This window comes from Syngnathoides biaculeatus, chromosome 10, assembly GCF_019802595.1.
Source record: "Syngnathoides biaculeatus isolate LvHL_M chromosome 10, ASM1980259v1, whole genome shotgun sequence".
NCBI classification, from domain to species: Eukaryota; Metazoa; Chordata; class Actinopteri; order Syngnathiformes; family Syngnathidae; genus Syngnathoides; species Syngnathoides biaculeatus.
Window position 1 is genome coordinate 13,041,476 of NC_084649.1, and position 15,814 is coordinate 13,057,289.

At 39.4% G+C, this 15,814-nt stretch overlaps 3 protein-coding genes and 1 pseudogene across 22 annotated transcripts in view; 1 reads left to right on the plus strand and 3 right to left on the minus strand.

Annotated features, from left to right (window-relative positions):
- LOC133507823 (retinoic acid receptor gamma-A-like) overlaps window positions 1-1,841 on the minus strand; it is a 71,433-nt gene extending 69,592 nt beyond the window's left edge. The window contains exons 1-5 of one of the 3 annotated variants that reach the window (XM_061833299.1): window positions 1,805-1,841; window positions 1,576-1,638; window positions 1,401-1,472; window positions 397-473; window positions 214-299 (exon numbers count right to left, since the gene is read on the minus strand). The gene's annotated coding sequence lies outside the window, so the exon portion shown is untranslated. The other 2 variants (XM_061833298.1, XM_061833297.1) reach the window with 2 other exon arrangements.
- faim2b (Fas apoptotic inhibitory molecule 2b) lies at window positions 1,120-9,500 on the plus strand. 18 transcript variants are annotated; one of them, XM_061833323.1, is made up of 13 exons: window positions 1,120-1,379; window positions 2,778-2,801; window positions 3,214-3,259; window positions 3,403-3,470; window positions 3,573-3,637; window positions 4,644-4,697; window positions 4,793-4,843; window positions 4,950-4,989; window positions 5,075-5,112; window positions 5,196-5,283; window positions 6,567-6,662; window positions 6,840-6,893; window positions 7,648-9,500. In XM_061833323.1, the coding sequence occupies exons 2-13, from the start codon at window positions 2,787-2,789 to the stop codon at window positions 7,795-7,797; spliced, it is 765 nt and encodes a 254-aa protein (XP_061689307.1). In that variant the 5' UTR covers window positions 1,120-1,379; window positions 2,778-2,786; the 3' UTR covers window positions 7,798-9,500. The 18 variants fall into 18 exon arrangements, with proteins under 18 accessions (XP_061689307.1, XP_061689305.1, XP_061689296.1 ...); XM_061833321.1 differs by having other exon boundaries at window positions 1,120-1,372; XM_061833312.1 differs by having other exon boundaries at window positions 3,211-3,259; window positions 7,648-9,499.
- Window positions 8,459-8,577, minus strand: LOC133508181 (5S ribosomal RNA; annotated as a pseudogene).
- A 5,471-nt stretch (window positions 9,501-14,971) lies between the features above and the next one.
- Window positions 14,972-15,814, minus strand: part of LOC133507826 (RNA-binding motif, single-stranded-interacting protein 2-like) — a 43,484-nt gene continuing 42,641 nt past the window's right edge. Inside the window, exon 14 of the mRNA XM_061833305.1 lies at window positions 14,972-15,556. The gene's annotated coding sequence lies outside the window, so the exon portion shown is untranslated. The remainder of the gene's footprint in view (window positions 15,557-15,814) is intronic.

A 15,814-nucleotide genomic window follows, 5' to 3' on the forward strand; every position in this document is an offset into this window, starting at 1 on the left:
TGAGCAACCGCTTGTATGTTGTTTCTTCCATTTATTATACAAAAGATGCTGCCTCGAGTGGAATTAAACTGCTGTACTGCACTGTATCAGACAAATGTCTGACACCTCAGAGGCAGAGGAAAAAGTGCACCATAAATTTGTATGATTTGTTATTTGATAACTAGGCAAGGGGTAAAGAAATCCAAAATGAAACAAATAATAATACTACTTCACCAGTTAGCATAGTCCTTTTCAGGCAGCCTGCATTTTCCCAAGCGCTGCTCCCACCTTCAGTGGTAGTATCAAAGCCAGGGCCACACCTGGATGTAAGGGAATGCCAGAAAGGCGGAACAAGTGTTAGGTTTGACACTCAACACTCACTTCTCTCACACTGTTGTGTTGAAAACAAAATCTCACCTTGTAACTTGATTGTACGCCACACCAGATGCAACACGTCGAATTATCTGATCGTGGGATGGGAAAGCACACAGCATCTTTGTGACACAATAGAGGTTTTGAGAAACATTTGAACTTGTCTCTTCAACTATGTAGTGATATAAGAATGGGCCTGACTATGATGAAGGAGTAACAGCAATATTTACAATGTTACTTGTGGCCTTTTGCATCCCTGTAGCTAATGGACTGAACCTCAACAATGATAAATCAAACTTTGGTGATACATGTCATTAAAACTGTCCAGGTAAGGACTGTCAATCGTGAAATATACACACGTTTAACTATTGCGCTCTGGCAAAAGACTCAAGGGACATAAAATGGTATTTTAAGAATCCCACCCAAGGAGGTTCATTTATTGAGAAAGCACACGTTCCTTCAATTCCGAGTCTTAAAATATACTATGGTTAAAATAAAAGTTGCCTTGATTCCGTCTTAAATCACTACAAGACATCCTGTATGTTCTGATGGATTATATTTCACTGATGGGATTTAAAAGGAAAAGAGCTTCAGAAATAGCTGCGATGTAAAAAATCCGGTTGTTTGAAACTACATAGCACTTGTGGCCATTCCTACTTTTGACCTGGGCAATGGACCCGGACCATGCAAAGCAACACTTGATAGTCTTCTGCTGCTATCTGGTGGAAATACGGTGGCACTGCATCCGGAAATTATAAATGAATTGAATTGAATTCCTGAATTTATCAGCCAGTATTCACTGCATGTTTTAAACATTTGGTTAGATACACCGCAGTCTGCACAAACAGCATCTCAGAGTATACACACACACTGGCAAACAGTTTCTCTTTTTTCACAACAAACAAGTCATTTAAAGTAATTCCGACGATGAAGACAATCTTTTTTCTTGGAATATGGGTCGGAACGAAGAAAAAAAAAAAACATAAGACGGAGGAGACAAAGAGAAGACATCGACAGAAAAGTAAAAAGTGTGGTTATATCTTACTTACATATTGGTTCTTGTAGCCCACCATGGCGTTTGTCTCACGATTGTCACGAAGTCTGGAAGAGTCTTCTCCAGACTCGAGAACACATTTATAGTGTATATTAGCACGCTGGCGTTGTTGTATTGGGTATGCATTTATGCTCATGTGACTTTATTAAGGAACGGGAAGGTTGGCTTACATGCTCCCTCGCCAATGTTTCCAAGAGAGCTAGCTGCTAGCTGCTATGAAGCCACAGTGACGGCTGCGACATCAAAATATCCACTTGAAGTTATTGTAACGGAATTTTATTTGACCTTCATGTTTAGAGTTTGAAAAAAAAATCAGCAGTTGCTCACCGTAACGTATAATATTCATCCTAAGGTAATATATACTCTTATTTGAGTAGAGTATTTGGCTACTCTACCCACCTGTGGTCACACCTGTTTTGCAATGGCAACGATGTTTTGGTGTCTGCTCGAGGGGATTGCCAGCAAATCTCATTATTCAACTATGTGGAGGTCATAAGAGCATCTTAATGTTCTTAACTTCCATCCCATTAGTCGGCCGTGACCAAACCAGTGTCTTACGCAAACGATGATGTCACTGCTCATCTTGCTGATAATATGCTTGATAATAATTATCAAGTTTCTGCAACTGCTATGGATAGGGTTCTAATTACGCCATCTTGTGTGTCACCACCACCCTTAGACCAATTGGATAAATTAACGATAGAAAAAAACTTCAAGCTTCACCTATCATCTGTGTTCTTTGACCTCTATGACACACAAGACGGCATAATTGGAAACCTGTTCATACAGTAAAATGAAATCCATGTCCTGTGTACTTCTATTGATGCACGTACTGAATGTATTTTGAATACTGGTGAGGATATATTCAAAGAGAATATCCCCCCCCCCCCAATATAATTATGCAATGCATGATTGATTCAAATTTTGAAATCATTTGAGTTCCACTTAAATGATTGAAGCACCCTCAATGAAGGAAAAGGGGGAGCAACTGGAAGCAAATGACATACCTGTTTAGTATACACAGTACGAGAGTCTGGATTTCTCTCAATGTTTTGAGAATACCTGTGCTTTGCTAGAACAACCTTATTAGGAAGAAGAGAGGGGTAGCTCGGGATCGGGGTTAGGGAGAGATTAACCACATGGAGGATGGACGGTAAAGCTGCCGCGTAATCCGCACAGTCGACACAAAATTGGAGCGACAACTCACACACTTTGGATGACATGCTCGCTGTCAAGTGAGGACCACAGAGCTAGCTGAGAGTCTTCAGATTTTGGGGGGGATCACGTTTTGATAACCTGACCATCAACGTCACCATTTTTTAAAAATAATCTTTCTCGTTTTCCTCATCTGCCTCCTCATCATCATCACAAGGGCAGAATCATGAAAAAGGCAAAGGTATGTTTTCATGTTGAACCGGCGATAACTGTTTAACCTGGCTATGAGACAGTTTTATGATGTAAATGTTTGAGGAAAAAATGTTTCATATAAAAGAACAAATATCTTGATTGTTCATTACATTTACATTGCTAGCATCCCATAAACGGAGCGCCTTCGCATTTAATTTAATCTGCAGGACTAACATGGAAGCCGTTTACTGTGTTGCGTTCCAGGATCCCAAGGCTGAACAGTTATTCATCTCAATATCATATTAGTATTGATATACTGCTAGTACACAATAAGCATAGAACCGCCCTGTGAGGGAAACCGTGGCTAAAGATGTGCTCCACGATGAAAACTAGTTTGACAAACTTTCCAATTATAGTCAGTATGTGATGATTAAAGTGATTGTAACTTTTTATCTCAGCAGGTCAACACTGACAATGAACCGCCGTCATATCAGGAAGCGACTGCGGGTAAACTTTACTCCAGATAATAGCCCCAAGTTTTTGCTGCAGAACGTGACTTCTGTTTGCACTTAAACCGCCGGTTAAACAATGAAAATACGTTTTTATGAATTGTATTGTATTAAGATAAATATCCGTCTTTGTTGACACAGGCTATGAGGAGATGGAGGCCCAGTTTTCCTGGGATGACCAGACCATCAGGCAGACTTTCATCAGGAAGGTACGTACTGTATTCTTCTAATAGTAATCAAAATGGTGAACATGTGGAGAATGTAGAAAGTAAAGTATCATGAGATGATAAAGATGTGTGATTCCTTTGCAGGTCTATGCCATTCTCATGGTCCAGCTCTTCGTGACAGTGGCAGTTGTTGCCATGTTCACATTTTGGTAATATCTCCTGAATATGCTACAGTGGTACTGTGTGTGTGTGTATATATATATATATATATATATATATATATATATATATATTGAGCCCTCATTGATCACTTAATTAGGAACATACATACATAAAAATGCTCCTGTGCCATTGTCGACTACAACTTTTGTTCCCATTCTGAGCACGGTCAAAGCCAGCGGGTGGGGCGAAATAGCTTTTACTTGTGGAACGTTAGCTACTTTAAAGGCAATAATATACATTTTAACTCGTGGAGCCACAACCTTTTAAATGTCTGAACTAGTGGGGTGTCAATTGATGCACGTGGCACATGCAGTGGGCGCATAATCGATCACAAAAAAACCCCTTCTTCCCCACCTCACCCAAGCGATCGCATGGTGGTCGTTTGAAGCTAACACAATATTCTAAAAAACTAATTGCAATTCTAGCTTTGACAAAATGTGTGTTTGTCTCTTTACCCAGCCTCACTTCCAAGTCATGGGCAGAGAAACACGGTGTTGGGGCAGTTGTTATATTCGAGTACATTAGCAGAACTGTGATAACGCCATATGGAAGTGAATTAGTGCCACCAGGATTTGAATTTGAAATGCCACAGAAAACAGGATTTGAATTTGAAATGTAAAGTGAGCACATTTTCAATAGTTGCTACAATTCGCTGTCTGAAATTCACCGTCTGTGCCACCGGACAGGGTTACTTCAGGTCAGAACTGAACACCCAGCCAATCGCAGTTCTGGTTTCTTAGTCACATGATGTCACATAGTATTGTAAATACTAGCCTGTCGAATATTCGACAGCGAATTGTAGCAGCTATCGAAAATGTGATCGCTTTACATTTCAAATTCAAATCCTGTTTTCTGTAGCATTTCAAATTCAAATTCCAGTGGCAGTAATTTACTTCCGTATCGCCAGCCCCAAATTAGGTTGTCCCTAATCTAGTGTCCAATAATGTTGTTATTGTTTTGTAGGGTTCTAATGTTCTGTGTTTCTCTTTGCAGTGCACCTGTAAGGTTCTTCATTCAGACTCATCCTAGCCTGTACATGGCATCTTAGTGAGTTCAAACATATTTGCACCTCATCTCACACGAAACTGTCTCAATTTTTTTATTTTTAATTTTTAATCCCCTCATTTGACTTGTCTGGACAGCCTCATGTTCTTTGCTACTTACATTGCTCTGTCCTGCTGTGGGGACTTGAGGTAAATGCACTTTTTCACTAGGAATTCAGTAAAAAGACCCAATTAATTCTGAGCATTTGTGAATGGAATTAAAAGTGTTGTATTCCCCACCCCCACCCCCCAACAGGAGGCAGTTTCCCTGGAACATCATTTTGTTAGTTCTCTTTGTGAGTAGTCCTTTTTCTGAAAGCAGCACTAATATAGTTGCGTGTGTGTACCCAGTATGAACTCTTGCTTTTTCTCCTCACACAGACTTTAAGCATGGCCTTCATGATGGGATTTGTGTCGAGGTGAGTTCACAGTGCGTGCCGCTCTGTTATGGTAGTTATATCGGCCAGAAAGAAATATGCAACTAAGCTCTGTCTTTCTCTAGCTTTTACAACACCAAGTCCGTGGTTCTGTGTTTGGGAATCACCTCCCTCGTGTGCTTTTCTGTAACCGTCTTCAGCTTCCAAAGCAAGGTGAGAAGAAGCGCACGTTTTCTAATAGCAACAGTAGCTCGATAGATAGATAGATAGATAGATAGATAGATAGATAGATAGATAGATAGATAGATAGATAGATAGATAGATAGATAGATAGATAGATAGATAGATAGATAGATGATAGATAGATAGATAGATAGATGCACAGTTAATACGATCAAGATGGTTATAATTACAGATTCAACAAGTAATCGATTCATCAAGAACTAATCATTTATCCAATTAATCATCAACTATTTTGATAATTGATTAAACATTTAGAGCCATTGTTGAAGTTGCAGTTGTCCAAATCTTTAGAATTTCAGCCTCCTGGTAAACATCCTCAGGTTGCTGTAGTCATCCATGAAAGCAGATTGATTTGGGTTTTTTTTTCGTTTTGTTTAAAGGTCCCATATTTTGGCTATTTTGACGAGCAAAGAGTGACTCTCTAACATGAAATTAGAATAATTAGTGTTTATTCCAAAAGACATCTTGGTTATGTCCCTCTGACAGCTACTTCTGTTCTGCTGATGTCTGTGACTCAGGAATGCGTGAACAATATTTAATTCATATTTATTATGTTTTCCTGAAGCACCATAGAAGTAATATAACATCCCAAATACTAGAAAAAGTTTGTTTGGTAACATAAGAGATTTAAACAAAAAGGATTTTTGCTAACATTCGCTTTTACTTTGGAAAACAATGATCCCCATTTTATACATTCTCTGACATTATGAAACCAAAGCAGTAACTGAATCATAATTACTTGTTTGAGCATTTTCTGGATAATTTGAAATAATGCACTCTTGCTGAATAAAAGGATTGGTAAAATATATATATTGAATTTATCTATTAAATGAAACAATAATTTACAGATTAATCAATTATTTTAATCAATTATAATACTGCAATAGTAATCCACATTTTATTACAAAACATGCTGATTTAAGTAGTGTATAAATCTTTATTTAAAAAATATTATTATTGTTATATTATTATTCAACACCAAATTCTTATTAAAAAAATACATTCTTACAAACAAGCCTTTCAAGCTAAACCTCTGTCCATTATATGAAGAAATACACTAATATGGGGAAAGATTATTGCAAAATTAAGATACTGTCTTTGGGACGGTAAGAATATTTAAATAGTATGTTATTTTATGTAACATATGTACTGCACATAATAGTAATAAAAATGACAATGCAGAATGAACTCAGTTTTATAAATTCTTTGCTGACACTTTTTCTTTCTTTCTTTCTTTCTTGGCCTGTTTTCAGATTGACGTAACTTCCTGCCAGGGCATCCTGTTTTCGTTGTGCATGGTCATGTTGCTGTGCGCCATTACCCTCTCCATCGTCGTCCCCTTTGGATATGTACGTTCCTTACAAGACCTTTCCAGAACCTCAGAAATAGAGGAGATTTCGGGAAACGTGCTGCCACTGTGTGTTAACTCGAAGGGATTAATGTCACAGATAATCTCGTCGAGGCGCTGCACGGTCCTACCGAAATTAGCAGCATGCTATCCTTCTCATCAGTGTTTTGTCTCATAGGTGCCCTGGTTGCATGCCATTTATGCAGTCCTAGGAGCCATCCTCTTCACTCTGGTGAGAAGCACAATAGCGTTGAACAGCCCCAACTTCCACCATACCACAGAAATACCGTAATTTCTGGCCGACAGAGCGCACCTGATTATAAGACTCACCAGTACATTTGTAAAGACTGTACACAGAAAGAGCTTTCAAAGTTTTAATACTTTAGCTTAGCTTAACATAGCAACAACACGATAGCACAACAGGGCTTGTTAAAAAAAAAAAAAAAAAAGAGCCGCGGCAGCTACACAGTAGCAACACGGTAGCACAGCACTAACAAGGCCGGTTAAATAAAACTTATACTAAATCACTGAGACGGGGCAGTAACATAGTAGCAGCACGCTAGCACTAACGCTAGCACAGCGCTAACGCTAGCGCAGCACTAACAGGGCCGGTTAAAAAAAAAAAAAACATACCGGTAAAAGTCACTCCCTCTGTACATATATTTCACCGGTCTCACGCTTACCTTTTCCGCTCGAGTGCCCCTTGCGGATGTTGGAAAAAATGCACAAATTAGCCGCATCGCCGCATAAGTTGCAGGGTTGAAAGCGTGTGAACGAAGTTGCGGCATATAGGCCGGAAATGACGGTACATATTTGAATCACCAACATATTCGTCCTTCACATGCCTGTATTTTGTGTGTAATTTCAAATGTTTTATAAAACACTAAAAACTACATGAAAATGGGTGTGGGGGAATCAACAAAACCAAACAAATGAGTCTCAATTTTTTTTTTTTTAAATTTTGACACTCTGTCTGTCGTGTGCAGTTCCTGGCATTCGACACTCAAATGCTGTTGGGGAACAAGCGCTTCAGCATCAGTCCAGAAGAATATGTGTTTGCCACTCTCAGCATCTACCTGGACATCGTCTACCTGTTCAGTTTCCTGTTACAGATCGTGGGAGGAGGTCGTGACTGAAGCGCCTCCTCGGAGCCACGCTTGGTTTGGGTCTGTTGAACTCTCCTTCAAGTCAACAGGAGTTCTTCAAATGTTAAAAAAAAAAAAAACATTCACCACATTTTACCTTCCTAAGTGTCAGCCTTGTGAGTGTGTGTGTGTATGCATATTGTATGACTATTTGAGTGTAATACTCCTCTGGTTGGGTAGGATAAGGTATTACAGTCATCTGTGAAGAGCAAATCTGTTGTAGGAACATGCAAAAATGAAAAGCCATTCATAGTTGATATCATGTGTTCAATGCCGTGAAAAATTATTGACCCCTTTCTCAAGTTCTTATATTTTGGGATAGTTTCACCCATCTTAACTCTGGAGAATCCATCCATCCATCCAATTTCTTAACCGCTTATCCTCACAAGGGTCGCAGGGAGTGCTGGAGCCTATCCCAGGTGTCAACTGAACTGGTTGCCAGCCAATCGCAGGGCACATGGAGACAAAGAGCCGCACTCACAATCACACCTAGGGGGAATTTAGAGTGTCCAATTAATCTTCTTTGCCTCTCGGCTTGTCCCGTTAGGGGTCGCCACAGCGTGTCATCTTAGATGAACGCACATTTGTTTGGCACAGTTTTACGCTGGATGCCCTTGCTGACGTAACCCCTCTGCATTTAGCCGGGGAGAGAAGCTTACAGCACCTGGTATTCCCAGGCGGTCTCCCATCCAAGTACAAACCAGGGGCAAACCCGCTTAGCTTCCGAGATCTGACGAGATCGGGCGTTCTCAGGGTAGCATGGCCTGAAGCAGAGTGTCCAATTAATGTTGTATGTTTTTGGGATGTGGGAGGAAACCGGAGTGCCCGAAGAAAACCTACACAGGCACGGGGAGAACATGCAAACTCCACACAGGCAGGTCCAGGATTGAACCTGGTACCGCAGAACTGTAAGTGCAAAACTTTCCAGCTGATCCACCGTGCCGCCCCCAAGAGAACCCAAGACATCCAAATCATCTTAAATATGTGACCACATCCAAATCTTCTTAAATATGTGACCCCATGGATTCTCTTGGGCTAATGTTCAAGATCATCAAATAATTGTAAATATCAGACAAATACAAGCAAAGGTTTTTAACTGGACCCAGAAGCGGGCAAAGGCCGAAGAAGTTTCGGGAAGGGATTCAGAGTTGGATCGTTGAAGCATACTGGCGGCTCATCTAGAAATGGAGCATGCGGCAGATGGTAGTGTGAGCAAGTGGACGGCTGGACACCGTGGTGGAAGAGGTCTGCAAGGCGGGGAACACGGATCGAGCACTCAGGACAAGGAAAAACATGGAGATCAAGAATATTGCGAGTTTACATCCAAGTCGGGAGCCAGACGATAGAGTCTTGGATCTGCCAGGTTTAAAGGCAAGTGATACACAGATGTGAAAGGCTTATTGGGAGTTTTAGAAAATACTTCATATTAGTTGCTGCTAAGTATGGCCCAATCTCTCATTAGGTGCAGCCGGCCATTACTTTTTAATATAGGGCCAGGTAACATTGAAAATGTTTTTTTCCCCCTTAAAATATGAAATCAACATTTATAAACAGGTTGGGGTTGAGTTATATTTGTCTCATATCTACACTTGTTTGGTGAGCTTAATAAAGTGGAACCAATACATTTTGTATATTCAAAGTGAGTATTTAATACAAACAATACAGTGGTATTTTTATCTGCAACATATTACTATTTTTCTATTTTGTAAAAATGATGTGATATTGCGATTAAAAGACCCCAAAATTTTAATCCCCTTGCCTTATTGTGATGTACTGTATACCACTGCATAGTAAGACTTGCATTTATTCAACCATCCATCCATTTTATGAGCCGCTTATCCTCACGAGGGTGGCTGGAGTCCCGGCGCCTATCCCAGCTGCCATCGGGCAGGAGGCAGGGTACACTCTGAACTGGTTGCCAGCCAATCGGAGAGCATGACTCTTGGTAATTAATGCAAAATGGAATGTAGTACTTGGTTGTAACTCGCAGAGGCGCTGTTGAGTCGGCCAGTCGCAGTATTTGTGATCTCAATAAAACTCAAGACTGGCAAGGGAGCAGGAGTGGAAAAACACCAATGGCTCTTTAATTTCCAAATATTTCAAATATAATCAATTACCATTGTTAATGATCAAAGAATCTAATCAGATGCTTACCTCTACTTAATATTAACATCTCACTGCCTTGATAACATTTTTTTAAGGAAGGAGTCATTTTATACCACACGCACACACACACACAATCATTGGAACAAGGCTTTTTATTCTTAAAAAAAAAAAGACAATGGACATTTTTAAATTCGAAGAGAAAACCAAAACAGAAGGAAAATATTTTCAGACTTTTTTTTTTTTTTTTTTAATAACAACAAGTTACAGACCATTTAGAAACTCTGGCACAGGAAGACAACAGTAGCCGAGTGGCTTTGCAAAACAACCAAATATGAAAAGCTCTTTCCTCTAACAAAACTGTACAAAATGAGTTTTTGTATAAATAAGAAAACTGTTCACAACCAGGAGGTGGGAGGCAACCAGTGCATTTTCAAAATCTCTGTGATTCATGCAGTGTTTTGATTTTTTTTTTTTCAATTTGGTCTTTATTTCTACTATTTAATATGTATAATTGTAGAATCTAAAATCTTCAGTGTATTCCCAAAACTAAAGAGTTAGAAAATGCAGACATGGTGACAACCTACAACCTGTTGAGAAGTCCTGTTTTAGCAGCAAAACATTTTGAAGCTATGAAATAATCCATCAATCTCTTTAAGGATGACTTTTATCAAATTGATGTGAGTACAAATAAGTGCGCGGAGAGAAACTGTGGACCATTCATCGGAATAACGTATGATATACTACAATTCAAAGTAATTTTACATGATGCCAATTCCTTTACTGGCATCATACGTAAAGAAAATGTAACATTAGGTTTGATTATAATTTGGTAGAAAACGATCAAATAAATAAACACTGCATTGTAACAAAGTAGTCATTTCATAGTTCCAAAATCCTTTTGTGTGTGTGTATGTTCAAATATGATACTAACACATCGAGTATCATTTATCTTATTTAAACATTTTCCATGACATATTCCTTCATGGCGTGTTTGATTGCGACAACTTGCTAGTCACCGTGTGATGTGGACATTTTATATAAAAAAAAAAAAAGAATTCATGAAAACACACTCACACAAGAAACGAAAATTGTGAAAAGAAAAAGTGAAAAGAAAAGACTATTTACAAAATATGCACTCTCGAGTTGCACGGGGCACTCCGCCTGGAAGCCTGCTAAACCCCCTACAGTTTCAGTAGGACATGCAGCCGTCCTTTGTACACGGTGTACAAGAAGGGAACTTCCTATATAGCTCGCGCGTGGAAACAAAACGCCTTTGGATTCTGAGCGCAAACGCTGTTGTCCTTCTGAATCAATTCAGTATTGATAAAAGCGGTTTGTCCAGCTTCCCTCGCACGTCTTGTTGAGAGCAACGTATGAACGTGAATGTGTGGTTGACATCATCATCTTTGGTTGCACAAATGAACAACATAGCACACAAAACATACATGTAACAAACACACACAGGAAAAAAAAATAGAGTCAGCGTGATTTCATCAGATCCAAACCTGCCGAACACCAAGAAAAGCTAAGTGCCGGCCAACCAAAGATAATTGTGAACTCGATTGCTTTCCGACAAGTTGGTTGCTGTCTCATGTAGTGATTTTGAGGCAGCTCACACAAAGAAAGAACATTAAGGCTTTGCTGAAATTCGGATTTCCACATTTCTTTGGATCACTCCCAAATCAAAGTCACGAATGCCCCTTTTCCATGGAATGGTACTTAAAACGGCTCTACTGGCTTATTGACACTTTGCCACATTTGGTCGCGCGCATTCGAAATTTGTCTCATTAGCATCGTCCATGTAGAGAACCCGCAAAATTGCAGCATCAGAGCCAAGACTGGACACTGATCCGACTGTGGCTTTGTCGTAGAATCCAACAGAACAGGATGTTGCCGCAACTGAGTGGGCTTTCACACGACAACTCGACAAGCCAACCCATAATCTACCGTTGATTTCTAAAGAATAGAAAAAGGTAGAAAATCTTTTTTTCTTTGGAAGAAAAAAAAACGTCTACTCCTTCTGGTAGCTTTGGTGCTCATTGTTACAGAACCTAATATTTTCTGGGTCTTGATACCTCAGTCAAAATGCTTAATGACAGCTTGCAATATGGAGAGTTTGAAAACGGTTTGCAGTGAATAATGATCAGTATTTTTTTTTTTTTTTGCAGTTTCACGTGTACTATTTTGAGGTGAAAACCCAATCTCAAATCGAGGCAAGTAAAGCGAAGCCTTTCTGGTACTGTGTAGTGGAAAAGGGGCATGGATACCTCTCTATAGGCACTCTCAGGGTTCGGGTCTAGTGATCGATGTTCATAAAGCCAACGTGTTTACAGTGTGTGTGATGTTTGCAGAAATGAAAGCTTGAGATGGCTTGTAGGATGGTCAAAGACTCATCTTGAGCTACAACACTGATGCACTGTCAGTATGAATGGGAGCCAGCAAAAAAAAAAAGTCAGAATTTGGTTATGCTTTTCACTTGAAAAGGCTTCTTTTTCATTTTTCTTTTTTTTTTTTTTTTTTTTACAAAAAGGCTCAACAGCACAACATTGGTACAAAAGGAACGGATATTCGCGAGAATCAAAACGAGAGAAAACGTGATGTGCAAGAAAATGGCAAAACTAACACCAACAAACTAACGTCTAATGCTATCTCTCTACAGCTAAAAGTGTTGTCTACTTCTAGGATATTCAAAAAATAAGGCAAGTCAGCTCAAAAGGTTTTCAAGTGACAAAAAAAAGAACAACTTTCTACAAAACAACAACAAAATGACTCAAAATTAGGTGACAACAGCAGCATTGAGAAAAGACCTCACAGCTCCCTTTGCAAACAACCACTCTGAAGATCGTGTGTAACTCTTCTCATCGAGTTCCCTCATTTTACATCTCAATTGAACAACTGCGGTCATCTCGCTGATGCACGTTCTCCTCGCAACAAGAGAACCAATTGAATGATGCTTGAAGAGTTGCTTCAACAAAACCGCTTAAAACCACTTCTCAGCATGGCCACGAGGAGTGTGAACAAGAGTCATGCTGATCTACAGCCTGTGTGTGCGTGCGCCGCAAAAACAGAACACGGATCACAGTAAAAAAAAAAAAAAAACCTAAAAATCGCCGGAAATACGGTAGAATCATTCTTCTGTGGCCTAAAAAGAAAAAAAAAAAAAGACCCTTTTCACTGTGACGTCAGACTGTTTCTTCTTTGGATTATAATTATTCAGCTCAATAAATTGGAAAGGAATAAGATATAACGCCGTGAATGAAAGGTAAAGTGGGATTAATGTTGTTATTGTAAAAATGACTTGCAACCATGAAGGAAAAACCTGTGCTTGTTCTAGAGCGACGATTCCCTGCCAGGGTGCCAGCGTCCCCCTCGTGTGCTGGGGTGGGGGGCACGGAAAGTGATCCAGTCTCACTTAATCGGTGAATTATTATTTATTAATTACAACTATGTCTTTACCCGTCTGGGTGAGTGGCGTCGTGTGAACAGTTAGAGACATTAGCTGGCAGAAGGTACGAAAAACTTTTGTATCCACTTGTTGCCATTCATACAACAGAGTAAGTGTAGCAATTTTCAATTAAATTCAATTCAATTAAAAAGGCGCACATTTCACACTTAAGTCAGTTATCGATTTAACTTTGAGACGAGGTCTTCAATATTTCAGTTTTCAGATTTTTGTGTTTTTTTTTGGGGGTGCTGTACTATGACATTTTCCTCCTGTAGAATGTGTGCCTTGGTTCGAGTGCGTGAGGCAAACATTAGCAGAGCGAGGATGAATGTTTCCGCCAGACTGTCTATGGCACTTTTCCATCAGCGCCATCTGGTTGTCAAATAAACAAACATTAGCCAGGAGGAGAAATCAAAAAAGCTGGTTAGCGAGCTCAGCCGCTAGTGGCGCTTCTGGCGCTTTTAGTTCATATTTAAATCACTGAAGTCAGGAAGTTGAATCGTGCAAAGCTTGATTATGCCAAACACTTTGCTATTTTGAGTCACTGATTGTGTAATGGTACACACGCCTGCCTTTGGCGCAGGCAGCGTGGGATCAATTTCCACTCAGCGATGGTGTAGATAACTGCCCAGCGACTGACTGGCGACATATTCAGGGTGTAGTCTTCCTTTCGCCCGAAGCTAGCTAGGATAGGCTCCAGCTTCCCGCAACCCTTGTGAGGATAAGTGGCTTGGACAATGACATGATGACTGATTTTTTTTGTTTGTTTAAAATGATGATGCAATATACATTTGTATCCAGTTATACGACCGGTCGATAGGATAATCGGTTCTAAAAATATTGACAGTGACAGTCAGACTAAGACTTGCAAGTAGCAGCCTCCAGTAAAGGGGAGGCGGGGTGAACTGTAGCTCATTTGCATGAGACAAGACAGCTCCCCATCCCTAAAACAGTCTGTTTTGAAAGGGCACTAAAAAGAGGGTGGGAAGTATACTGTAATTCTCATAATGAATTTTTGATCCTTGGTGTCAGCGTGTCACAGACATTTTCTGAAGACACCGAAGATTTATTTCTCTTAGTCATATGTTTGAAACTGCAATCACTTTAGTTTTGTTGTAAATTGTAAATGTTAAAACATTATTCATCCAACTTTATATTACATGATTCATTTGTTTCCATCGTATTCCATTAGTGAATACACACAGCGGAACAGTAGAGACAGAAGTTGTCTGACTGTGAAAAGGGTCAATGGTACAGTTCCCAAAAATGTCAGCTTATCAGTCTGTGGCTTCTTTGTAGTCTTTAGAGACGCCACGATTGAATAACTTCTTTTGTATAAAGGTTTATATGGTCTAAAAATTCTGGACAAAAATAGAAAAATAAGTCAAATATAAATAGAAATAACTGATTGTCTTTTGTTCACTCACAATTAAAAAAAAAAGAATAAAAAAGTATAAATAAGATGCGTTTCTATCACTTGTGCATGAATAGAAATCTCTGCAGCAGTTAGAGGAAGAAGTAGCTTTAAACGGTTTGCCTCCTGCGGCTGCAATGACTTGACATCCAGCAAAAGTGTTTATATTGGGGGGGGGGTTGGCGGGGGGGGGGGGGGGGTTAACCTGTACAAACTGTTGCCCCACGGCTGCAAATAGAATGTCAAACAGCAGACATCAGGAAATAAAATGTTTGCATATTTTACAAAAAAATAAAAGACACATTGTGTTTTTAACTCTTTTCCTTGAATCACTCTGAAACATCCAGAATGCAATTTTTAAAAATAAGAATTTTGTTATATTACGTGCATAAAAATAACACTCTGTTTTTTTACCCTCCTCACTAATTTTCTTCCTCTTTTTTGTGTGTTCCTTGTTTCAGTTATCAAAATAGATCAGATCTTCTGTGGGGAAGATTACCTCCTTTGGTAGTTCAACTTGTGAGCAGAAACGTTCAATGATGGAAGTGTTGTCTTGTTTCTTTAAAATGGAAGTAAAACAAACAAACAAACAAACAAACAGATAGACTCTCTCTCGCTCTCAAACTTGCATGCACACACACACACACATGAGCGTACACACGTCTTCCTTTTTGTCATCCATGTTCAAGTCCGAATAGTTGGTGACGGGATGGAGCAGAATTCTTTTTCTTTTTTTTCTAGCTGAACCCTGATTGGTTGGATTCATCACATGGCCGAAGCCCCACCTGGAAGACAACATCCAGGAAAGTATTGCGATTACAAAGTCATGTACAGTATATGTATGTAAATCTTATATTCATCCTACCATATCCCCAGTCGTCATTATATTGTGCATTCACGCTATTATGATTCTTAAATTCACATTTAGTGGACTTCTACATAAATAATAATCAGCAAAAATTAAGGGTAAAATAGCTGTACTATAATAGCAAAACCTACGCCTTTTATTCATTATTGTTCTAAAGTAACAAAAACAGCCTAAT

Excerpts from the sequence above, each read along its gene's own strand:
- faim2b (XM_061833307.1), top strand. The coding sequence starts at position 1,279 with ATGAAGACAATCTTTTTTCTTGGAATATGGGTCGGAACGAAGAAAAAA. Across the intron at positions 3,471-3,572 it reads GGCAGACTTTCATCAGGAAG|GTCTATGCCATTCTCATGGT; the intron begins GTACGTACTGTA and ends ATTCCTTTGCAG. Across the intron at positions 4,844-4,949 it reads TCCTGCTGTGGGGACTTGAG|GAGGCAGTTTCCCTGGAACA; the intron begins GTAAATGCACTT and ends ACCCCCCAACAG.